Below are 24,811 nucleotides of genomic sequence, written 5' to 3' on the forward strand. Positions count from 1 at the left end.
CTTACTCTTCCCCCTCAGAACTACCAGTGAATTTCCTCACTGGTGTGTATGCTTTTGCCTGGCCAGTTAATAGATGAAGTTTCACATTTTTCTTTGTTTTGAGCTCTGGTGGCCTTTGTTTTATTCTTTGATTCACAAAAAAAGACATTTAAGCACAAATCCCCACATTTGGGTATGTACGTATTATCTACATGTACTCTTACGATTACATACATTATAAAACATGTTAAGAAATGGGGATTATGAATAGGAGTTCTATTTTTTTTCTGCCTTCCAGTGGATTGTCTCATCCATTCTGCCTCATTCTCACCTGATTACTGATAGAAAGGGAGTGTTGTTAAGCTCACTGTTACCAGTTTCAGCGATGATGGCTCCTTTAAGCAGTGGCTCCCCCGTGTGGTGCAGTTGAGTTTGTCAAACAGTTTCCATCTATAAACGTATCAAAAGGTGAAAGAGCTGTTTCTGAAATTCAAGTGTGAATCAATGAAGATTGGAGGACTGCTGTCTAAATAGGATTATTAGAAACACTTGGTATATAAAACCAGGAGCACCCATTCTCCTGTGGTAGCCCTAAATAAGGGGCTGTGTGTGTGTATCTCCAGTGAGTTGGGCGAGGGATATGGAGTTTGTACTCTGAAGCTCTCCTTTTGCTTTAGTACCTGGCCCTTGGTTGAGCTTCCCTGTGGGTATTCTGCACGATCAGCCCTTTCTAAGATCTCCTTCTTCCAGGATTTTGAAGCTTTGACTCCAAACTTGCTGGCCAGGACTGTAGAAACAGTGGAAGGCGGTGGGCTGGTGGTTATTCTCCTACGGACCATGAATTCACTCAAGCAGTTATACACGATGACCATGGTAAGTGTCTGTTTTTTAACTTAATTGTGGAGGGTTCAAATCAACCTGTGTTCTTACTGTCAGTCACTTTTAAGAATTCCTGTTGAGCAACTCCAGTGAGCGGTCAGCACAGTCTCTGTGCTGGGAGCTCTTTGACTGCAGCTAATGAGAAAGTCACTGCAGAGAATACTCAGTGGCCCTGAGTGTGCCTAGGAATGTCTCTGAATTTTGCATTTGCTGCCGAGCATTTGCAAATTCTATACCAGTTGGATTCAGATGTGATGCAGCTGTTACAGAGTTAAATTTCTGAAGTAGTAATCACAGAAACTCATGCCAGTGCCTAATTTTGTGTATTGCAGAAAAGGGGCTGTGCACAGAGTTCCTCATTGGCCTCTATCCTAATGGATAATGGAAGACCATTTGCCAGTTCCACTCCCACGTTAATAAGAACTTTGACTCTGGGAGGGGTAATTTTCTTCTAAAGCTGAAGATATGGTTAGGAGTGGGGATATGTCTTATCGGATGCCACGTGGGTCTCTGAGCAGCAGGCTTGTAGTCCTGTCCACAGCCTAGCTGCGTGGAAATGGTGTTAGAATTGGCCTCAGGTTTGAGTGAGCTGGATTCATCTGGTGAAATGGACTTTGCTCAAATCTTGATTCCTGTTGCCACTACTCCTCCCTTACTTGTGACTTCAGCCCCTCTGGCCTCCTTGAAAGTCCTCAGACATGCCCAGCACAGTCTTACCTCAGGGCCTTTGCACTTGCTGTTCCCATGCAAAATGTCTGTGTGGCTCACTTCCTCACTTCACTCAAGTCCCTGCTCAAATATCACCTTTTCAGTGTGGTCTTTTCTCACACCCTGTTGAGAATAGGTGGTTTTGTTGGCCACTCCTTTAACCTGATTTATTTTTCTTTAAAGCATTTTACAGCTCCTGCTAGTCTTTAAACTGCACAAGAGCAGGGACTTAGTTTTCTTCCTGGAAGAGTGCCTGGTCTTTAGTAAACACTCATTAAATATTTATGAATGAACAAATGACTTTGTGCCCACAGCATTGTTTGTTCTTCCTCCCTCTCTTACTTGGCTGCCTGCTTATCACCTCAGAGGGCCTTCCCTCACTGCCCCGTATAAGTAGTAACTCCCCATTTGTTATTACTGCACCCTGCTTTTCATTTGTAGCATTTGCCAAAACTTGTATCTGGTTACTCATTTGTCCCCCTCTAATCATGACGCTATAAGCTCACGAGAACAGAGGTCATGCTGTATTAAACACCAGTGTGCGCCCAGCATGTCTGGCATTCTTGGTATGTATTTTTATTGAATGAATGAATACATTTTATGATGCTGGGTAAAATGTGGAAAAAGTCAAAGGTGAGGTGAGGGCAGTTTGTTGTAATAAGTAACATTACATTTGGTGTTGGATCCCAGTTCTAGAAGATGGCATCTGGCCAGTTCAGTGCAGCAGGTTATGGAGAAGTGGATTTCTTTTCCAGCAGCGTCGTCAGCACCTCTTTTATCCCAGGGCTGCTTGATAGAACTTCACGTTTGGATCCTGAGCCTCAGCCCCCTGTGGGTGCCTTTGTTAATGGATGTTCTCTTCTAGGATGTGCATTCAAGATACAGAACTGAGGCCCATCAGGATGTGGTGGGAAGATTTAATGAAAGGTAGGTTCGCAGCACGTTTCTCAGCCCCTTTATTGTGGGAACCACTGTGGGAGGAACATTTTTATCTTGGAGCCAACTGAGAGCTGTGCTTCTGTCTGAGGGAAGTAGTACAGGAGTCCAAAGTGGTGAGATTTCTGACAGCAGCAGTTGTGAAAGTAACTGGAAGCAATAAAAGACAGTGGGAAGCAAGGGCCAGGAGACCTGGATTCTGTCTGGCTCCTGGCCTCAACCAAGCCACTCTCCCTCTCCGCTCTTAGCTTACTCATCTATAAAAGGGGCGATTCGTCTGGGTCACTGTTTCCCAAAATGTGTTCTGCAGAACACTAGTGTTTTAAGAGGAACCTTATGACAAAAGGGTCTTATAGCCCAGCGTGTCTGGCAAATGCTGGTATGGTTTTCCTTTACGAAGAGTTACATTACCCTGTTGTAGCCTCTGCAAGTCTTGTAGCAGCAGGGACCTGTTTAACTGATGGTTTCCCAAATTTATATGGCCATAGGGCCCTTTTTAGGGAACACCAGGTAGCCACCTGTGAAACACCTTAGAAACTGTGGCCTAGATCACTAGTTCTCAACCAGAGCAGTTTTGCCCTAGGGGAATTTGGCAATGCATGGAGTCATTTTGATTGTCATAACTTGGGGAAAGGGGGTTTGGTAGAGGGTGCTACTGGTACCTACCAGGTAGAGGCCAGGGATGCTGCTAAACAGCTTAAAAGGCACAGAACAGCCCTTTCAACTGAGGATGATCTGGTCTGAAATGCCAGTAGTGCTGAGGTTTAGAAATCCTGGCCTTGGTGAACCCTGGGCCTTTCGAATTTTCACTGTCTCTGAGATGAACTCACCAGGAGTAGGCCAGGAAGTTACCGTGGGCTCGGCTCCCAGGTAGAACCGAAGCCTATGAAAGTAGCCTGTGAGGCCTTTTTCCTGCATTTGTGGGAGAAGTTTCAGTTTCGTAGCCAAACGTTTTTCTACATGCAAGAATGTTTATGTTTTATTTCTTAAGGGAGCTTTCCTGTCCTCCCTTTTCTTTTTTTCTTCCTTGTGACAGAAGGTAAATCCATTTGCTTACTTCTCCCCATGTGAGCATATGCGGGGTGGGTTTGCAGTGCCCCACTTAAGACACTGTAGTGCTGAGTGGTGAGAAGCATGCAGGAAGAGCCAGATGGCTCAGGGAACAGTGGTGCTGTGCACAGGAGGAGCGCTTGGAGTCAGTCTCAAGAGAGTCTTGGTTTTCTTCTCTTACTGCATAAAGTGTGGTCGGGTGCCCCATAGAGGAGGCTCGGAATCTCCTCACATTGCTCTTCGACTGGGTTGGCTTTCTCTGGCTTTCTCAGACACCTGAGGCCAAATGATTTCCCTGAAGAAAAGCCACACTTTTGTTGTGTAGACATTGGTCCCCTTCCCCCCACACCTCATTGTGGTGGTTTTGTTCCTCAGATTTATTCTATCTCTGGCCTCTTGTAAGAAGTGTCTTGTCATTGATGACCAGCTCAACATCCTGCCCATCTCCTCCCACGCCGCCAGCATTGAGGCCCTACCTCCCCAGACCCCGGTGAGTCAGCCAGGGGTCTGAGAACCTGGGGGAGGCTGCATTTTCTGTTGGACACTCCCGTGGCAGTGGCAAACCTTCTCTTCTCTCTGGTAGGATGAGAGTCTTGGTCCTTCTGATCTGGAGCTGAAGGAATTGAAGGAGAGCTTGCAGGACACGCAGCCCGTGGGCGTGTTGGTAGACTGCTGCAAGACCCTAGACCAGGTGAGTGTGGCAGTCAGAAGTTCCCTGCCCCAGTATAAATAGCACAGAGGGAAACTGTAGCATGCAGAAAGCAATGGAAGCCAGGTTAGGACGAGTCAAAACTTGGATCCTCTCTGGGGAAGGCGTTTTCTCTTGCTCCTACTCATGCAGTGACAGCAGGGCTGTTCTGTCTTATCTGGGTTCACAACAGAAGTTCGGGGATTACCTCGCCCCCGCATCTCCCATTAATAGTAGTTCAGGGAGCTGGGGTTGGGGGGGAGACAGATTAAATTTAAAGAGGAATTTCCTCAGCGCTTTTCCCAAGAGAGGGTGTTATGCCTGTGTTCTTTCATTTGAATTAAGTTCTGATCACATAAAAGTTTTTGCTTTTGCCTTGTATAGGAGTGAGAGGAGAGCTTGAGGACCCTTGTACTTACTCTGGTTCCAGTGTGAGGCCTGGAGAGGGCCCTGTGGGGTCAGGTGTACCTGATCTTTAGTGCAGATGGCAGGCTGGGTGGGAGCTGCCAGGATGTAGTTTTCTGCTCACTGAGATGGCCATGGCTGGTAAACTTGGCTTCTTTGGTAGTTCCTGGGCTGTGCTGGGACCTGACGGTATGGCCCCAAGGCCTTCAAGCTGTCAGGTGTGTTTAGGGCTCTGGTCAGGCCTCAGCCATATGAGCAGCACAGGCCTGTTGGTACTGGGTTCTGCTCTCGTGATTGAAAACAGCCACAGTGACACTTCCCACTTGGGGCTGAGTCCAAACAGGCTGGTTTTTCTTTTCATTCTGGAAATAGAATCACCAGCTTGTAGCTCGCTGCTTTGAATCATTTCCTAGTACTCTGTTTATCAGCAGAGAGGGAGTGAGACAGGATGGAGGAAAAGGCAGAAGAGGGAGAAACTACAATATCAATAGTAGAAGAGTTACAGGGGAACAAATGACTTATAGCCCAAAAAAAAAAAATTTTTTTTTGTAAGTAGAGAAGAACATGCACTAAAAATAGAAAGTGGGCCCAGCCGGGCGTGGCTCAGCGGTTGAGCATTGACCTAGGATCCAGGCGATCGGGGTTCGATTCCAGGGCAGGGCACATGCCCGGGTTGCAGGCTCAATCAATGACTCTCTCATCATTGATGTTTTTATCTCTCTCTCTCCCTCTCCTTTCCTCTCTCAAATCAATAAAGATATATTTAAAAAAAAAAAAAAATAGAAACTGGTACACTAACTGAAATTTCTGAAAAAGAAATAAAACCAATATAATATTTAAGGAATAAATTTAAGGTGGTGAAAGCTCTCTATGCTGGAAACTACAAGACATTAATAAAGGAAATTGAAGAAGACAAGTAAATGGAAAGGTATCCGTGTTCATGGATTGGAAGAATTAATACAGTATTGTGAAAATATCAATACTACTGAAAACCATCTATAGGTTCAGTGCAATCTCTATCAAGATTCTAATGGCATTTTTTACAGAAGTACTAAGAACACTCCTAAAATGTATGTGGAACGACAGAAGATCCTGAATAGCCAAAGAGATCCTGAGAAAGAAGAGCAAAGCAAGAGGTATCGCACTTCATGATTTCAAGTTATGCTACCATGCTATAGTCATTAAAACAGTATGGTGCTGGCATAAAAACAGACACACAGGCCAATGGAACAGAATTGAGAGCCCAGAAATAAACCCAAGCACACATATTTGGTCAACTGATATTTGACAAGGGAGCCAAGAATACTCAATGGATAAAAGACAGTATTTTTAAAAGTGGAGCCCAGCCGGGCGTGGCTCAGCAGTTGAGTGTCGACCTAGGATCCAGGTGATTGGGGTTTGCTTCCCAGTCAGGGCACATGCCCAAGTTGCAGGCTTGATCCCCAGTCGGGGGCGTGCAGGCGGCAGCCGATCAATGACTTTCTTATCATTGATGTTTTTGTCTCTCTTCCTCTCCTTTCCTCTCTCTGAAATCAATAAAGATATATTTAAAAAATAAATAAAAAATAAAAATAAATAAAAATGGAGCGGGAATAATATTCACATGTGAAAGAATGAAACTGGACCCTTGTCTTACCAATCACAAAAATTAACTAGGAATGGATTAAAGACATATATAAGAAGTGAAATTGCTAGAAGAACACCTAGGAACAGAGCTCCTTGACATTGGTCTGGGAAATGATTTTTTGGATATGACACCTAAAGCACAAGCAACAAAATAAAAAAATAAGTGAGACTATATCTAACTAAAAAGCTTCTGTACAGCAAAAGAAACAATTCACAAAGTAAAAAGATCTACTGAATAGGAGAAAATATATGCAAACCATATATCTGATAAAGAGTTAATATCTAAAACATAAAGAACTCCTACAGCTCAATAGCAAAGAAACAACCCATTTAAAAATGGGCAAAGCACCTGAATACACATTTCTCCAAGGAAGATATATGAAAGGCCAATAGATACATGAAAAGATGGTCAACATCATTAGTCACTGGGAAAAAGGCAAATTTAAAACCACAATGAGATCTCACTTCACGCATGTTAGAGTGGCCATCATCAAAAAGACAAGAGAACAAATGCTGACATAGATGTGGAGAAAAGGGAACCCATGTGCAATGTTGGTGGAAATGTAAATTGGTGTAGCCACTGTGGCAGACAGTATGGAGGATCCTCGAAAAATTAAAAATAGAACTATATGATCTAGCAATTCCACTTCTGGGATTATAGCCAAAGGTAATGAAAACACTAATTCGAAAAGATATCTCCACCCTCATGTTCATTGCAGCATTATTTACAACAGCCAAGACATGGAAACAACGTAAGTGCCTATTGATGGATGGATGAATGAATAAAGAAATTGTGGTGTATATATATGCAACGGAATATTATTCAGCCATAAAAAACGAATCCTACTATTTGTGACAACATGGATAGAACTTGACATTATGCTAAGTGAAATAAGTCAGACAGAGAATGACAAATACTCTGTGGTTCCTGAGAATATGTGGGATCTAAAAACAAAGCTCAGAAAAAGATCAAACTTGGTACTGGAGGTAAGGGGTAAGGGGAATTGGAGGAATGTGGTCAGAAGGTACAAACTTCCAGTTACAAGATGGAGCAGAAAAAAGGGACAGGAAGTGCCAGGAGGAGGGTGAGGTGCTGTGGTTCTAGATACAGCGGTTGGGGACGGCCTCGTTTAGGTGATGTTTGAGCACACTTGAAGGAGTTGAGAAAATGAGCCTTGTGGCTCTGTCGGGGAAGAGTGCCTTGGCAGAGGGATCTCCAGGTACATAGGCCTGAGTAGGATCTACCTGGTGTGCTTGAGGACTAGCAAAAGCTGACTGGGCTGAAGCAGGTCGAGTGGATGGGAGATGGCAGTTGATGGAGATCGGATGGTATACGTCCATGCAGGACTCTGGAAGGGCTTTGGCATTTACTCCGAGAGAGATGGGGGCCAGTGGAAGGTCTTAGGTTTCTAGTCTTTTCTCAGCACAGCTGCCAGAGTCTAGACTGTAGGGGAATGAAGGTGGGAGCAGAAAGATTCCTGTACTAGGAGGTACTGTAATAACAGGGGTAAGACAGGATGGTGGCTTCCACCAGAGTAGTAGAGGAGGATTATGGTGAGGAATGGTAGGATTTGTGTGTTTTGAAGGTAGCACTTTTAGGATTTGCAGATAAATCAGGAATGGGGAGAAAATGGAGAAGGCTTTTAGCCTCAACAATTGGACAGTTGATAGGGAAGACTATAGGTGGAGGAGGTTTGAGGAGCACGTTAAGTGTTCGGTTTTAAGTTCAACATGCCTGTTAAGGTACAAGTGGAGATGTGCAGGGGCAGTTGCCCTGGAGATTGGTATTTAAAGCCTCAAGGCTCAGAGGAGGTGACTATAGGAGCGGAAGTCCAAATGCTGAGCCTCGCTCTCTAGCCTATGAGAACTGCCCCCCCTTTTTTGGTCTTGGCATCAGCCTGACTTCTCCACAGTGATGGGGGTAGATGGCTAAAACTCAGTCTTTCTCAGAGCTCACCTAATACATGTCTCTTTCCACAGGCCAAAGCTGTGTTGAAATTCATCGAGGGGATCTCTGAAAAGACCCTGAGGAGTACTGTCGCACTCACAGCTGCCCGAGGAAGGGGAAAATCTGCAGCCCTTGGGTTGGCTATTGCTGGGGCAGTGGCTTTTGGGTAAGAGGGTCCAATGACCCATCTTTTGGAGCCATGGGCTCCGAGGGAGCAGTGTGTGGGATTAGGACTCGGGGATCTAGGAGGCCGTTCTGGGTCTGAGCAGGCTCCTGGTGATAGGTCTTGGGTTCCTGTCTACAAACAGCAGCACATTCCCTCAACTCCCCAGAGTTGCAAATACATGTGCAGGCAAACACAGACACACACTCCAGCGCCTTTGTGGTCAGTATTTAAAGTTGAACAGATACAAAAGCAAATAAATGCTGGTGAGAAACTATAATTCTCAGAATACGACAATGTGTGTGACCAACTTTGCTGACCGAGAAAAGTACAAGTTTGGCATTTTAATGATTTTGATCAATAGAAGATCCTGTTTGCTTCCAAGGAGCTGCCTTGAGTGTGATGTTACTTCTGTCTTTTGCCCTGGGTGGGAGATTTATGCAGCTGCCAGCACAGTACATGCTTCCAACTTCACAGACATCAACACTGGGCCTAGAGTGGACCTAGGAGACCATGGTCTCCTATATGCGCCATCTTCCGTGGTACTCCCAGTTCTGACTCCTAGTCCTTTGTTCTTGCTGCTCCAAGGGTACCAGTCGGCCCCTTAGGTGTTAGCATGCTGTGTATCCATGAGAATCCCTTAGGTTTGCTGTGGCCTTGGCCTGAGGACCAATGCAGCTCTGGCTTCAGAGTTTGAAACCCTCTTATCCTAGGGCACAGGACTGGGGACCAGTATGCTGGTTCTGCACACTGAGGGAGCTATCCCCACAGCACCCCTTAGCAGTGCATTTTCACATGTCAGGAGCTAATGGCCTGGATGTGCTACCTTCAGGATGTTAATGTGTTTTCCTTAGTTTGGGAGGAAAAATATCTTCAGGTCTGAAGTTGTTTTACTTTTCCTTCCCAAAAAGTGTCCTGATTTTTTCCCTGCCGTTGCCTCTGGTTATCACTCGTGTGACTAGAGCCAAGATGTTTTCTTTTTACTTAAGTTCCCTACATATCTTAGATTTTCTAATTACTTAAAAAATTTTTCTTTTTCTTTTGTTCATTAGGTACTCCAATATCTTTGTTACCTCCCCAAGCCCTGATAACCTCCACACTGTGTTTGAATTTGTATTTAAAGGATTTGATGTGCTACAGTATCAGGTAGGAAATCAGGGTAAGAATTTTGATTCAATACTGAGTTTTAATTCAGGAGAAGTCTTTAGAATGTGTGCTTACTTTCTTACTATTTAGTTTCTAAAGCTTGTTGCTAATGTCTGTCATTGGTTTGACTCTATCAGGAACATCTGGATTACGAGATTATTCAGTCTTTAAATCCTGAATTTAACAAAGCAGTGATCAGAGTGAACATATTCCGAGAACACAGGCAGACCATTCAGGTGAGGCTCGTTCCAAAACCCTGCTGTGTGGGGGCAGTGTCCTGCTGGTTTTAAATGGCTCTAAGGTGTTTTCCTTTATAGTCTCTTTATGTCCTGTGTAATTGCATGTATTTTAGATGGTGGTTGTTTTCGGATAAACTTGTTCCAGATTTTCAACCTCTTCTAAAGAAAACCATTCAAGCAAACTAACAAGTGTATGTAGCCAGATTGGAGCATTGTAGTTTTGACCCATGAAAATTGAGTATGTGGGATTGAGAGTATGCTAATCTGCCAGAAGAAATATAATCATTGTTCTGACATCAGTTCTAATTTTGCTTAGTTACAGCAGGTTTTGAATCGGTGCATCAGTAACTAGAAAAAAAAAGAACTTTACAAAATTGGACTCTTGAGTCTTTTGGTTTAGTGAGTGGCCTCTTTTCCTTTAATATGTTTTTATTGATTTCAGAGAGAGGAAGGGAGAGTTGAAACATCAATGATGAGAGTCATTGATCGTCTGCCTCCTGCATGCCCCCGACTGGGGATCGAGCTCGCAACCCAGGCATGTGTCCTGACTGGGAATCGAACCTTGATCTCCTCGATCCTAGGTTGCTGCTCAACCGCTGGGCCATACCCTGGCCTCTTTTCCTTTTTAAACAGTGTTCCACTGAAAGCCCTACAGATCCAGTGCTTTGTAAGCCTGGATGGCGTGCACTTGTCCAAAGGCTGCAATTTTTGTTAAGTCGTAGAGAAGCATCAGTGTGACAGGCTTGCAGAAGGGATGGAGACCTACGGGCTCCTAGTGGAGGAGGTTCATTGATTATTGTTGGGGTTAGGTTGGGGTGGGAAGTGGGCAGGTAAACTTGCAGTTTATACCCTTGACCTTTATGCCTGTCGGGGAGCTATGCCTGTGAAGGAGGTATACCTTTTTATCAACAAGTCCAGATTATAAATGATGTTAAGTGTTTATGTTTTTACCTAAGGATCTTAATTTTTTTCTTATTAGGTCTCTTTTTAGAATCTCTCATTCCGTACATTTCTTCCCATTTTTGCCTGAGTCCCTCAGCTGAGAGGAGGAAAGACTGATGTTGGGGTAGGAGGCAGGCTGCAGGTGATGAGAATACAGAGACCTGTTAAAACTGAAGGAAAATACGCAAACCAAAGAAGGAAACCTCTCCCTGAAATACCCTGGCTCAGCCCTTGCTGCTGCTTGGATTTTTAATCACAGACCCTCTTGCTTTACCAGAGTCCTTTTGTCTCCAACTGGAGTTTAAACATAGAAGCGGTGACCTGACTTTATGAGGCTCCATTTATGTCCCTTTGAGGTCTTCTTCGTGCTGGAAATTGGAAAAAAAAAGAGGAATATTAGGTTAAAGTCTGCTATGCCTTCTCTAGGGGACTGCTTTCTGCTACTTTCATGAGGCGCTTGTTTAGTTTTCCCTTTTAAGAACCCAAGACATGGGGCCCTGTTGGGGATGTGTATCCTGCTATTAGAAATGAGTGGGGTCACTGCCTTCCTGACCTATCAACCTCGAGCAGAGCAGTTACAAAATCTTACTTGTAACGAAATCCTTCAGACATACAGGAAAATGCAGAGACCAATATAATACTCAGATGCCCTGCAATCAGGCTTAAGAAATGTTGACATTTTGCTATTTGCTGTGTTTGTTTCATAGTTTAAAAGTCATTTATGTTTTTGTTTTAAAGATCTAAAACATCACAGACACAGTTGACGTCCCTCTTGTACCCCTCCCGATCCCATTCCCTCTGTCACTCCCCATAGTAACTCTATTCTGAGATTTGTTTCCTTTCAATTCATGTGTTTATATTTTACTGCATAATTATGCATCCATAAATGGTAACATGCTATACTTGTCCTCTTTCAGCTTGCCTTTTTCTACTCAGCATGTCTTTAAGATTTGTCCAGATCCAACCTTGTAGATCTGGTTGCTGTTAAGCACTGTATGTATATACTGCAGTTTATTTATGTTTCTAGAAGTGGAATTGTTCAGTTTTAGGGGGTATGTAGCTTTCCAGCTTTCTTGGATTTTGCCAAATTCTTTAAATTTACCTTCACACCAGGATTTTTGTTCTGTTTTGTTTTTTTTTGTTTTGTTTCCCCAAGTTCTCACAAACACTGAGCGTTTTACCTGTGTGCTTGTGGAATAGGATCCCCTGTTGTCTTTAGCATGTACTAATCACTAGCGTGGTTGAGTGCCTTTGTTTTATGTGCTCTTTTGCAAACTGAAAATATCAGGAAGCCCTGAAGAGACTGAAGGGGCTGTTTGTATGCATAAGGATGTCAAGCTTATGGCAAGTTTGTGGTGTTATGTGGCCAAGCCAATAATATAAATAAACACGTGAATGTGTGTGTGTTAAAAAGGGAGTAAGTCTTAGAAGTATCCCACTAGTGCAGGGGGATTTGGTATCAAAGCATGGTGCACGGTACCCAGCACATAGTAGGTGCTTGAGAAATCTGACATCCTCCTATTAGCCACCACTAGGCCAAGCTGTGCCTCTGGCTCACTGGCCAGAATGAGGCTCGGGGGAAGCATGAGAAGGCAGAAGAGAGAAAAGAAAGGGAGGCACCACCTAGCACACTAGGCCAGGCACTGGGCAAGGAATTTTTACAGATTTACCTGATTTTTTTCTCAAGCAGTCATCGGATAGGTGTCTCCTCCATTTTACAGGAGAGGAATCTGAGGCGCTGTGTGATTAAGTGACCCATCTAGGGTCACACAGGTGGTTGAACTGTTACCCAGGTGTCTGATTCCAAGCCCATTACATTTTTGCCCTGCCAAGGAAAAGTGGAAAGGAATGAAAGAAGAAATGGGAAGGGGGAGAGAGATGAAAGAGAGGCCTTCATGATGCCTCACCAGTGATCATTGCTGTGACATTAGGTGGCCAAGCTAATAATATAAACATTTCTTCCCTGCAGTATATACATCCCGCAGACGCTGTGAAACTGGGCCAGGCTGAACTCGTTGTGATTGATGAAGCAGCTGCCATCCCCCTCCCCCTGGTGAAGAGCCTCCTGGGCCCCTACCTTGTTTTCATGGCATCCACCATCAACGGGTAAGGCACCTTGGGGTGTAGTCATTGCTCTCATTGTAGGTTCTTGCAGATTAGGTGGCATGTAAGGAATATGGCCTGGGTAGCTAAGTCTAATTCCCGAAGCCTGAGTCCTTGGGGCTGCTTCAGTCTCTCTTAGGACTCTTGCAAATGGGAACTGACCTCTCAGTAATCCACTGTAGCTCACCTCTGGTCTGACATTAAGTGGGCCTCACAAGACTAAAGAATTTCATAACTCAGGTGATGAGTGTCTCCTGTCTGTAGGCCTGATCAAGTTTTTAAAAATACATGGATGGCAATACCAGTGTCTTAAATCTTAGGATTATGTGAAAATAACTGTAGAACTAGCATAAGAAACTGGGCTTATAATGGCTTGGGAGCTTTTTTTAAATTTTGAAATATTTAGTTTGTGTTTGCTATAGAAAATTTAGGAAAAATAGGTAAGCAAAAAGAAAAATCACTGGTGACCCAGTCATCTAGAGATAGCTTCTGTTAGAATTTTGCTGCACATTTTCTGTGCATTTATTTTACCTTTTAATTTTGAACAAAAACATAAACATAGTTTACATATTGTTTTTAATTTGCTTTTTCCCATAACAATATACTATGAAATTTTTCCAGGTCAATAAATACATAACTTTAATATTGGAAATATTTTGATATGGAAGTCACATCTTGAAAAGATAATTCTATTATAGATTTATTATTGTGACTGCTTTACTTACACTGAAAATATTTAAATAAAATGGACTTTACTTTTTTGGTAACAGCTTCCTTGAGGTATAATTTACATACCACACAATTGACCCATTTAAAGTGTATAATTCCATTGTTTTTAGTATATTCACAGAGTTGTACAAAATCATTAACCACAGTCAATATTAGAACATTTTCATTAGCCCAAAAAGAAACCCTGTGCCTTATAGCTATCACCCTCTAATCCCTTCTTCCCCTCCCCCAGCCCTAGGGAACCATGAATCTACTTTTTGTCTCTATAGATTTACCCTTTCTGGACATTGCTTATAAATGGAATCATACAGCATGTGGTCTTTTGTGACTGGCTTCTTTCACTTAGCATAATGCTGTGTGTGTTTCTTTTAAAAAAATATATCTTTATTGATTTCAGAGAGAGGAAGGGAGAGAGATAGAAACATCAATGATGAAAGAGTCATCATTGATCGGCTGCCTCCTGCACCCCCCTCACACTGGGGATCAAGCCCGCAATCCGGGCATGTGCCCTGACTGGGAATCGAACCATGATCTCCTAGATCCTCCGTCGATGCTCAATTGCTGGGCCACGTCCGGCTGGGTAGCATAATGTTTTTAAGGTTCATTCATGTAGCTTGTATCAGTACTTCATTCCTTTTATTTCATATTCCATTGTGTGTTTATAAACATTTTGTTTTTCCATTCACCTGTTGATAGACATTTGGGTTGTTTTGGTCTTTTGACCATTAGGAATAATGCTTCTGTGAGCATTCAGTACAGGTTTTTGTGTGGACATGTTTTCAGTTTTCTTGGATGTGTACCTAGGAGTGGAATTACTAAGTAAAATGGTGACTTTCTGTTTAACCATTTGAGGGACTGCCAGACTGTTTTCCAAAGCAGCTGTACCATTTTATATTCTTACCAGCAGTTTATGAAGGTCCCAGTTTTTTCACATCTTTGCCAGCATTTGTCATGTGTCTTTGATTATAACCATCCTAGTAAGTGTGAAGTGGTGTCTCCTATGGTCTTCATTCACATTTTCCTGAGGGCTGGTGATGTGGGGCATCTTATGAGCTTATTGGCCATTTGTATATCTTCTTTGGAGAAATAGCTATTCAGATCCTCTGCTCATTTCTAATTGAGTTGTAAGGATGCCTTATATATTCTAAATACAAGTCCCTTAATCAGATGTAGGATTTACAGTTTTTTTCTCCCATTCTGTGTTACTTTTTGGTCACTTAAATGTCCTTTGAAGCACAAAAGCTTTTAGTTTTGTTGTGTTTCTTCTTGTTTTTGTTTTTAAATAAGTAAATGGAATTCTTTTAAGAAAGCTTTGCTTTGTGGTGTGGAGAGGGGAGAAAAAAATACTTCAAAATTCCAATTTTTTGGTCATTCTTTAAAAGTAATATTTGAGTAAGAGGAAATATTTATACAGTAAGAGGAAATATTTATATATTTACAGTATTAAACATTATAATATGAGTACTACAAAGTGGTGAAATAATAAAAAAGAAAGCCTGCAGAGCAGTCTGTACTCTGTGGTCACATGTGGTTGTGATGAAAGACAAGGAGGAAATAAAATTGAAAAGTGCTGGTTCAGCGGTCAGAATATAGATAATTTCTTTTTTCCCCCCAAATGTTTTACGAGTTGTTTTATGTTACCTTTTTTAAAAAAATATATATTTTTACGGATTTCAGAGAGAGGAAGGGAGAGACACATAGAAGCATCAATGATGGGAGTCATTGATCAGCTGCCTTCTGTACGCCCCCTGCTGGGGATCGAGCCCGCAACCCCGGCATGTGCCTTGACCAGGAATTGAACTGCGATCTCCTGGATCATAGGTTGATGCTCAACCTCTGAGCCACTGTGGCCAAGCTACCTTTTAAGTGAAAGTAGTAATTAAAAGAATTACTTGGGTGGTGGATTTGTTTAATCTCGATTTTCCAGACTAGAAATGTTCTCTATTCCTTCAAGTTGTTACTTCTAACAGCAGCTCTTAGGAATTGACCATTAACTGTTTCAGTTTCATTATGCTCAAGGCTTTACTCACATAATTTTTTCAGTCCTTATTTGACTTAGTTCATAGCACAGTCCAGTGAGGTGTGTAGAATAATCCCCTTGTGACGATGATGCTAAAAGAGGTTGAGTTCCTTGCCCAGAGGTACTAGGTAGTCGTGCCAGGACTTGAACCAAGGCCGGTTCCAGGCTGAGCCACCTTGCTGCCCTGCCTCCCTTGGGTGTGCCCATGTTGTCCAGGAGTTCTGAAGTGACCAGGGCTGTCCTGGGGGAGCAGGAACCCGGTGTTTCAGCAAGATGAGGAAAGTAGTTCTCGTTCCCCTTCTAGAGAATGGGTTTGGGACCTTGTGCCTAATGGCCTTTGCTTTTGCCCCTAGATACGAGGGCACTGGACGGTCACTGTCTCTCAAGCTAATTCAGCAGCTCCGTCAACAGAGTGCCCAGAGCCAGATCAGCACCACTGCTGAGAACAAGACCACGACGACTGCCAGGCTGGCCTCAGGTACCCTGGAGCTCTGAATGGGCCTGAAGTGCACAGCAAGTCCTTTAGACTGTCTTGCTGGGCCCTTCACCTTGTGACATTGTGGGTGATACCAAACTTGCCTACAATCCGGTTCAGTCCTCAAGAGCTGAAGTTGCTTTTCTCCATAGAGTAGCAAGCTAGTGACCAGATGGGAGCTTGGCCAGGGCATTTGGTGGCTGGACCCTTGTTTGTCCCCATCTTGGGGCAGCTGACTTTGTGAGAGCCCTTTGGGATTGGTGTATGGCAAGCTGAACACCCTCTAGAGCAGTTTAAAACCACTCTGTTTACATTCTTGAGCCATATTTCTGTGAGCATGCTGTGACAAAGATAAATAGAACATTTGTCCTGCTCTTTTAGACAAAATGTATTTAATAACCATTTCTCACTATGTGTGTGTTTTGTGGGGAACAGCGCGAACGCTGCATGAGGTTTCCCTGCAGGAGTCGATCCGATATGCCCCTGGGGACGCGGTGGAGAAGTGGCTGAATGACTTGCTGTGCCTGGACTGCCTCAACATTACTCGGATAGTGTCAGGCTGCCCCTTGCCGGAAGCCTGCGAACTGTATCCTCCTGGGTGTCATTTGCCCTGTGAAAGGGAGGGGGGTGATGAAAGAATTACACAGAAGGTTTCGGTCTTTGTTTTATGGGCTGTGCTCTAGGGAACATTCTCGGCTTCCCTGCTTTCCTTCTCTAATGTGTTTCTGCCCAGGACACGGGGTTCCTTTTCCCAAGCTGAGGGATATCCACATTTCCAGGTCACCCTAGGATGTTCTGTTTGGGCTTTCTTTGTTTGTTTTGGTTGCTTAACTCCAGACTCAGCTACTATGTGAACAGAGATACCCTCTTTTGCTACCACAAGGCCTCTGAAGTTTTCCTGCAGCGGCTGATGGCCCTCTACGTGGCTTCTCACTACAAGGTAACTGCGACTAGCCCTTGGGTGACCTTCAGCCCTGACAGTCCCCTCTTACCTCATTTTTCACATCTTCTATTACCCAGTGGAGTGGCTCAGGTGACCATGCCACTGGACTTAAATGTCCTGACATTGGCAAGGGCCAGTGATCTTGCTGGAGGGATTGCATTGCCCACTGTTGAGATTGTCTTGGGCTTCCAGCTTTGCCTGCAGAGTGGAATTCCTGTATGTAGCTCCACGTCTGGTAACTGGAGAGATGGAAAGCACTGCGTGTTTTAAAAGGGGTACTTCTGTTTCTTGCCTGAATGCTAAGGTCATAGGCTCAGATGACATAGACTGCTGGTGCTGTTTGACCTGAGACCAGCCTTCTACCTCTGGGCTAATTTTAAAGAGCAGTGAAAATTTAGAATACATGAATGTCATAAAAACTAAAGGAAAGGACATTTTTTGAGTGTGTAGGTAACATTTTTATGCACAACCTTTAATGGAAGGCTGAAAAGTTGCTGTTAGGAGTGGTAACAGGCTTTCTTGAAATTGCAGCCTCTCATCAGGACTGAGTTCCCTTCTCAGCTGTGAAACAGGCAGCACTAACTAAGCAGTTCTCCGCCCTGCTCTGCAGGCTCTGCACTTGTGGGGAGATGACAGCAAATGTTTGAGGCTGAGTCCCACTTGAGCCAAAGTGCCCAAGATACTCGAAGGGCACTTTGTTGGGTTTCAGCCCATCGCTTGGCTTTAAAGGGGGAAGGTAGTGCTCCAGTCACCTATTGGTTCCCAGGAGCATCTTGAGTAAAGGGCAAAAAGAGGAGCAGTTCTCTCTGACCCATGTTTGTGCCCACAGAACTCTCCCAACGATCTCCAGATGCTCTCTGATGCACCTGCTCACCATCTCTTCTGCCTCCTGCCCCCCGTACCCCCCACTCAGAACGCCCTTCCCGAGGTGCTCGCTGTCGTCCAGGTACAGAAGCGGAGGCATCCTGAGGGCATTGATTTTGGGAACCACTTAGGTATGGAGGGTTAATGGCTCAGTAACCACAGGTGGGAAGCTGTTGATTCCTGGTCTGCAGCCAAGAGGCTGGGTGTATTGAGGGAGGCAGTGAGGGTGCATCAAAGCAGTGAACCACTGACAGGAGCCCAAGGTCCCACTGTTCACGGGTGGGTGAAAGTTAGCACTGGCTCCTCCTAAAACGTGACTTGTTTTTGTCCTTTGTTACAAAAGCAGTACATGGTATTTATAAAATTAAAAGAGGCAGACTGGGAAAAAGTGTTTTTAATGCCTGGCATGTGTTTGTGCATTTCTATATCACTTTCCCTTTTCATAGACATGGGATCACAGTGCTTGGTAATCTGCTTTTTGTCAGTATATCAAGTATTTATAATCTGCGTAATTTTTAAAGTCTGCATTGTATTTCATTACATGCACATACCATATTGTTCAACCATTCTCCTATCAGATATTTGAGTTAGTGTGAATTTGCACTATTCTGTACAGAGCTGTATGAGCATCCCGTATCTTATGCACACCATGTGTGGAGACCCTCTTCCAGTGTGGTTTTTGCTTTTTGGGCCAGGAAGATGTCAGCACTCTGCCTTGTTAGTGACAGTGTCAGGATACCTACGGGGGATAGCAGTGAAACTTCCATTGGAAATGGATGAGTCAATTACAGGGTTAAGCTTGACCTGGAGTGGAAACAGCTGACTTAGCCAGAACCAGTGAACATTAATGATGCTCTGTGAGTGGGCTCTGTACTGGGGCTGGCCTTCCTCTCTGCACTGTTCCTCTTCCCCCACAGGTGTGCCTTGAGGGGGAGATTTCTCGCCAGTCCATCTTGAACAGCCTGTCTCGAGGCAAGAAGGCTTCTGGAGACCTGATTCCATGGACAGTGTCAGAACAGGTGATGTGCTCTCCCTGGTATATCAGTGTGAATGAAACTGGCTGTGTCAGAGGGCATGTTGTGTTGCTAAGTTGATGGCTTGTGTCTCCCACACAGTTCCAAGATCCAGACTTTGGTGGCCTTTCAGGTGGAAGAGTTGTTCGCATTGCTGTTCACCCAGATTATCAAGGGGTAAACCGTCCTCCCTTCTCTCGGACCTGGTGTGCTGTTACTAGCTGCAGCTGTGTTTCTGACTTATAAGGGCAGTTGTACTTCGCTGTGTGAATGGGAAGCTGGTCAAGGAGCAGGCAGTTCCAGGCACTCTTCTGCTGTGGAGTTTGTCTGGGGCTGGAGTGGTGGTAGGCAGGATGATTGTATGTGCTTGCTCTTCCTTTGTGAGGACAGGGGACTTGTGTAGCAGATCCTTTTGTAATTACCTCCTGTCTCTTAGAAATGCTGTAGGGACATCAGGTTTGGGCTTGCTGATCTGTGGGCCAGAAATCACAGCCAGCCATCCTCACGCTCAGGTGGCAAATAGGCTGTTCTTGATGGGCTAGACAGTGCGAGAGGGAGGGTCATACTACGCTCAGTCCTTAGGGTCTCTGCCTTGGCTTCATTGAGGGGTTTCATTGGTACTTTGTCAAGTGCAGTTTGGCCCAAAGTGAAGGCTTCCTGGGTGCAATACGGGGTTGTAGACGTGGTTTAGACTGACTAGAACATCTCTTCCTTTGCCCATTTCCCTCTGTGCTTGTTCATAGATGGGCTACGGCAGCCGAGCTCTCCAGCTGCTGCAGATGTACTATGAAGGCAGGTTTCCTTGTCTTGAGGAGAAGGTCATTGAGACATGGCAAGAAATTCACACTGTAAGCAGTGAGGTGAGCAACTTTGGGCTGAACTCCTGGTTTCTGGGAGGACCCTTCCCTGGGTCTTCAGGAGCACCACTGAGAACTAGTTAGTGGTCTGGAGTCTCTGAGTAGTAGCAGATTTCTTCTGTTCTGGAGAAACTGCTTTCTTGAGACTAACTTTGAGATCATCAGCATTGGCATCACCTGGGAACTTGTTAAAGATGCAAATTCTTGAGTCCTGCCCCAGACCTGAATCAGGCTCGGGGTGATGCCCAGTAACGTGTCTTTTTTTTAAATCCTCACCTGAAGATATTTTTCCCCCATTGCTTTTCAGAGAGAGTGGAAGGGGGGGGGGAGAAACATCTATGTGAGAGAGACACATAGATTGGTTGCCTCCCGCATGTGCCTCAAAGCACATGCCCCTGGCTGGAGTTGAACCCAGGACCCTTTAGTCCAAGGGCCAGTGCTCTATCCACTGAGCAATTGGATAGGGCACTAACATGTGTCTTAACAAGCTCCCAGGTGATGCTGATGCACATTCCAGTGTAAAACCACCGCTCTCTGACCTCTTAGTCCTAGGCCCAGACTCGGGGAAGCGCCCTCTTTCTTGGTGAGCGTGGTTAATACTAGAAACTGTGATGGCTTTTTACACACATGTATTTGAATTTCACAGTGTGCCTGTTGGGGAGGTGGGGAAGGACTTATATTTATGGTCAGGCTCAGAGGTTTGTCACTTCCCAAGTCACAGAGCCATCCAGTGACAGACCTGGATCTTCAGCCCCCATCTTCGGAACCCTGCCTTGTCTCTGTGAATCTGTTTGGCATTTCTAAATCGCTTGGCCCTTCTGTAGAACATGAGTTCTAAGCAGTGTGGTTCCACGCTTGTCTAGGGGTTGGGTATACTTAGGAATGAGTACCAGACTCGCTCGTGGTCCTATATTTTAAAAACCATGGGAACAAACCAGGCAGCCTGTACTGGTGCTCATTGTATTCAGCCTAGAGCTTGGTGTGGCAGGTGGTCACTAACCTTCCTTTCCCTCTGCTGGTGGACTATGTTTTCTCCCTGGCATTCTCTAGGCCGTCAGCTTGTTGGAAGAAGTTGTCACTCCTCGGAAGGACCTGCCTCCTTTGCTCCTCAAATTGAATGAGAGGCCTGCCGAGCGCCTGGATTACCTGGGTGTGTCCTATGGCTTGACCCCCAGGCTCCTCAAGTAAGGGTTTGCTTATCTCTTCTCCCAAACCACCCCCTTGGCCTTGGTACCTGAGAATGAGAGTTCTGTGGGCTGTGTCTGTCTTTCCAGTGGGTATTTGTCAGATATTCGTAGATTCTCTCCCCTCCTGGCCCTTCCCAGCTTTGTCTCTCTGCTGCTCCCAGAGTGTGCACACAGCGACCTGCTCTCTTTGTGTTTTTGCAGGTTCTGGAAACGAGCTGGGTTCGTTCCTGTTTATCTGAGACAGACCCCGGTGAGTGAGGCTTCTAGCAGAGGGGGGTATGGGTTTGCGGTTACAGTTGGTGGCAGGTCTGTCCTTGCCCAGAGCCCAGGTTTCCCTTGTTGTGCTCTGAGCAGGTGCTCCTGTGCCTCTGATGGACACCAGAACAGCCAGCCTCACTGAAAGGCAGTGTGATTGCATATTTATCTCCACTACGCATCTCCTCCTGGTGCATTCTGGGCTTTGTGCTTGATTGTAACAGAGCCGAGGTGCACGTGGACTTGCTTAGCAAGTTCTGAAAGCCTGTAACCTAGGGCCTCCGTGAATTTCGTTAAAAAAGAAAAGAAAAGGGGTTTTAGGAGTGTTCATGACAGCCATAGAGATTTTTATGGAAGGGGAAAGAGTTTGTGACTGAGCTACACGGCCAGGGCCCTGACAATGTAACTTTTTTTCCCCCTGAATATTTTTGATTCATGGTTGGTTGCCTCTGAAGGTGAGGAAGCCACAGATATGGAAGGCCGTCTGTGCTTTTGTTCAGTGAATGAATAATTAACGCTGCTGAAGGTAGATAGAGAAGAGGGTGAGTCCTTGGAGTCCTCAGTGTTTAGAGGAATGAGGAGGAAGGTGCAGCAAAGGAGACTGACAAGGAGCCACCTTGATCCCTAGGAGAAAGGTGGGTTTGGGTCGCAGGCCAAGATCAACAGGTGTTTCAAGAAGGGGAGTCATTTGCTATTCAGAGGATAATTAAGATGAAAAACAATTAGCCATTGGACTTCTCAAGCATTAGTGATCTGACCGAAAGCAGCTTCAGTGGAGTGGAGGGATCAATGTGACTGGAGAGAATGGGAGGTGAGGAAATAGACTGAGTAGCTGAGTCATACACAGAGCAAAAGGGAGCAGAGAAACGAGGTAGCTGGAGGGAGGTGAGCTAAGGCAAGTTTATCAGATGGGAGATTCTGGAACATGTTGGTATGCTGCAGGGTATGATCCTGCAGAAATCATGCAAATAATTATAATGTACAGGGAGGGTCTGATTGCAGGAAGGCAGGCCTTGAGGAGGTGGGGTAGGACCTGGAGTGCGGGAGAAGAGGTGACCATCTCATCCTTCACGGGGGAAGGCAAAGGGTATGGGTACGGAAGGTGCTGGCTGGCTGGTTGACTTGGTGTGGGCAGGACGAAGTTCTTTTCTGATCACTTCTGTTTCTCAGAGGAGGTCATCAGAAAAGAGGAAGGCATGCTGGAGGCTTGATTTTGGAGAGTAGAGAGCCAGTATCCCAGGGTAGTACCCATTGGAGAGGTTGAGGCTGAGATAAATTTGGAGTCAACTGCAAGGAGAATGCAGACCATTAAACTCAGTATGACCTCAATGTGGCCTTGTGCTGTGTGTTGCTCATTTGTGCTGGGTTTTTTTGTTACACAAATGTCAAAATCCATTACATATTTTTATGGTCTGGGGCTTTGTTGTTATGTAGTAAACGTTTAAAAACCTGTGGTCACTGTTTTAGCACCTAAAGAAGCCTGCACATGCAAACTGGTTGCCAGCGTGGAAACCCTGGGTTTCACACACAAAGTTTTTGCTGTAAGGCAGCAAAACACATTTATTGGATCATGTGGAGTTTAAGCTGTAATAACTTGGAGTTCATAATCTACCTCACAAGAGCAAGTGGCTCACTTCTCTGGGTCCAGAGCAGAGGTTGTGCTCGAGATCTGAGCAGCTCTACTCCGACACCATGGCGTCTGCTGAGAAGTTGCAGGACAACATGGAATCCCTGGTGTGGGAAATGGTACCACGTGAGAATGGGAAGGCCAGGGCACTTCTCCTGGCTGTGGAAGAGGGAAAGGCCTGTGGGAGCACCAAGCCTCTCACTCTGTGTTCTTACGCATTAACAGTGACGGTTTGTTCACAGAAGGGGGTTTTTGGTGCTAGTTAGGAATTTGTGTTTTCCAGAATGACTTGACCGGAGAACACTCGTGCATCATGCTGAAGACGCTGGCTGATGACAATGAGGCTGACCAGGGAGCCTGGCTCTCAGCTTTTTGGAAAGGTGAACCTGAGTGGAAGGGGGACAGCAGGTGACGGTGGGGGGCTTCCAGATCTCTGACTGTGTGGTTGTACCCCACAGATTTCCGAAGGCGGTTCCTGGCTCTGCTGTCCTACCAGTTCAGCACCTTCTCTCCTCCCCTGGCTCTGAACATTATTCAGAACAGGAACATCGGGAAGCCAGCACAGCCAGGTGAGCCGGGCAGGGCGGCGTGCAGGCTGACAGTGGCTTGGTTGTGTGGAAGTAAGAGGTGGATGTAGTGATCCAAGAAGAGGGAGGGACTGGGAATTGAGGGACCAGTTCTAGGCCTACATCCCCTGCTGACCGCCTCCCACTCAGCGGGCCCTGCCCTGCCTTAGGGGCACTGTCACACACAGTAGCTTTCTATGTAATAAGACTTTGGGGATGTGATTTGACTTCAGAGATGTCAAATAAGGTTATTCAGCTAGTGAATTATGAACCCTATTTAAATTCTGTGAACCAGGGTAAGTAGTTCTGTTCTGAGGCTCAGGTTCCTCATTTGTGAAATTGTAATAGGAATATGCTTCCAGCCTTCTGTGGCCAACATTTAGAAGTGTGTTGGGCATTATAAATTCGGTTAAAATACAAAAAAAAAGTAAGGATCATTATATTAACAGGTATGAGTTTTTTCTGTTCTGTTGCTAAATATGTATGTATAGTTTGTTTTGCCAGTTATATTTTGGAAAACCTGCTCTCGAGCTGAACAGAGCAGGCACACTTTCTCTGAGGTGGGGTCCTGAGATGTGACAAAGTGGGAGAGAGTGTCAGTTCCTCTAACCCTGGGGCATGGGAGCCTTTCCTTGATCTGGTGTGTTGGCTGGAACTCTGCTTAAAGGTCACATGCCAGTGGTCCCCCTCCCTGTGTGGCCCAGAGCTGCCTCCCCTTTGCTGGAGAAGGGTCAGGGCTGCCTGGGTGGTACGTTATGTCGGTGGGCAGGCACTTTCTGGAGGCTCCTCTCCTGTTCTGCTCTGGCTGAAGGCCCAGTGGAGGAGCATCTGTCAGGGTGCCACCCAGGGACTGCCCTGACCCATCTGGCTCTGTCTCATGTGCAGCCCTATGCCGAGAGGAGCTGGAAGCCCTCTTTCTCCCCTATGACCTGAAGAGGCTGGAGATGTATTCACGGAACATGGTTGACTATCACCTCATCATGGACATGATCCCGGCCATCTCCCGGATGTATTTCCTGAACCAGCTCGGGGACCTGGCCCTGTCCGCTGCCCAGTCGGTAGGTCACCTGCTGCTGTGTGCTTTGTGGAATGATTCGCATGCAGGATATCTGGTTGGATGTTTTGACATAATTTTGTGTGTTTAATCCCTTGAGGTTCTGGTAGGTGGGTGGGTAGTGGTCTCCTGTGGTATAGGTGGGGATCCTCCTTGGGCTCTGAAGTTGAGTCAGCTATACAGCTATATAGTTAGCAAGGAAGAGCTGCAGTTTGATCCCACATTTTTCTGCTGTGGTGCCTTCACTCTTACTCTGCCTTAGCAGAGGTCTAGGAGCACCCTAAATTTTTTTTTTTTTTTTTTAAGTATGTCTTTTGATTTCAGAGACAGGAAAGGAGAGGGAGAGAGATACAGAAACATCAATGATGAGTCATTGATTGGCTGCCTTCTCCACGCCCCCTACTGGGGA

General features: G+C 45.3%; 1 protein-coding gene across 1 annotated transcript in view; it reads left to right on the forward strand.

Moving 5' to 3' along the window:
* The window catches only part of NAT10 (N-acetyltransferase 10), a 34,903-nt gene that overhangs the window by 5,629 nt on the left and 4,463 nt on the right, over nucleotides 1-24,811 (forward strand). The window contains exons 5-24 of the mRNA XM_081154334.1: nucleotides 730-852; nucleotides 2,432-2,493; nucleotides 3,928-4,042; nucleotides 4,136-4,243; nucleotides 8,252-8,385; nucleotides 9,435-9,528; nucleotides 9,666-9,764; nucleotides 12,679-12,815; nucleotides 15,915-16,039; nucleotides 16,472-16,622; nucleotides 16,880-16,976; nucleotides 17,809-17,925; nucleotides 18,761-18,862; nucleotides 18,959-19,033; nucleotides 19,600-19,716; nucleotides 20,764-20,897; nucleotides 21,102-21,150; nucleotides 23,066-23,162; nucleotides 23,241-23,351; nucleotides 24,234-24,406. Coding sequence (XP_081010460.1) covers nucleotides 730-852; nucleotides 2,432-2,493; nucleotides 3,928-4,042; nucleotides 4,136-4,243; nucleotides 8,252-8,385; nucleotides 9,435-9,528; nucleotides 9,666-9,764; nucleotides 12,679-12,815; nucleotides 15,915-16,039; nucleotides 16,472-16,622; nucleotides 16,880-16,976; nucleotides 17,809-17,925; nucleotides 18,761-18,862; nucleotides 18,959-19,033; nucleotides 19,600-19,716; nucleotides 20,764-20,897; nucleotides 21,102-21,150; nucleotides 23,066-23,162; nucleotides 23,241-23,351; nucleotides 24,234-24,406 — 2,220 coding nt within the window. The remainder of the gene's footprint in view (nucleotides 1-729; nucleotides 853-2,431; nucleotides 2,494-3,927; nucleotides 4,043-4,135; nucleotides 4,244-8,251; nucleotides 8,386-9,434; nucleotides 9,529-9,665; nucleotides 9,765-12,678; nucleotides 12,816-15,914; nucleotides 16,040-16,471; nucleotides 16,623-16,879; nucleotides 16,977-17,808; nucleotides 17,926-18,760; nucleotides 18,863-18,958; nucleotides 19,034-19,599; nucleotides 19,717-20,763; nucleotides 20,898-21,101; nucleotides 21,151-23,065; nucleotides 23,163-23,240; nucleotides 23,352-24,233; nucleotides 24,407-24,811) is intronic.

This window comes from Miniopterus schreibersii (genome assembly GCF_964146895.1).
Source record: "Miniopterus schreibersii genome assembly, chromosome: 12".
Taxonomy (NCBI): domain Eukaryota; kingdom Metazoa; phylum Chordata; class Mammalia; order Chiroptera; family Miniopteridae; genus Miniopterus; species Miniopterus schreibersii.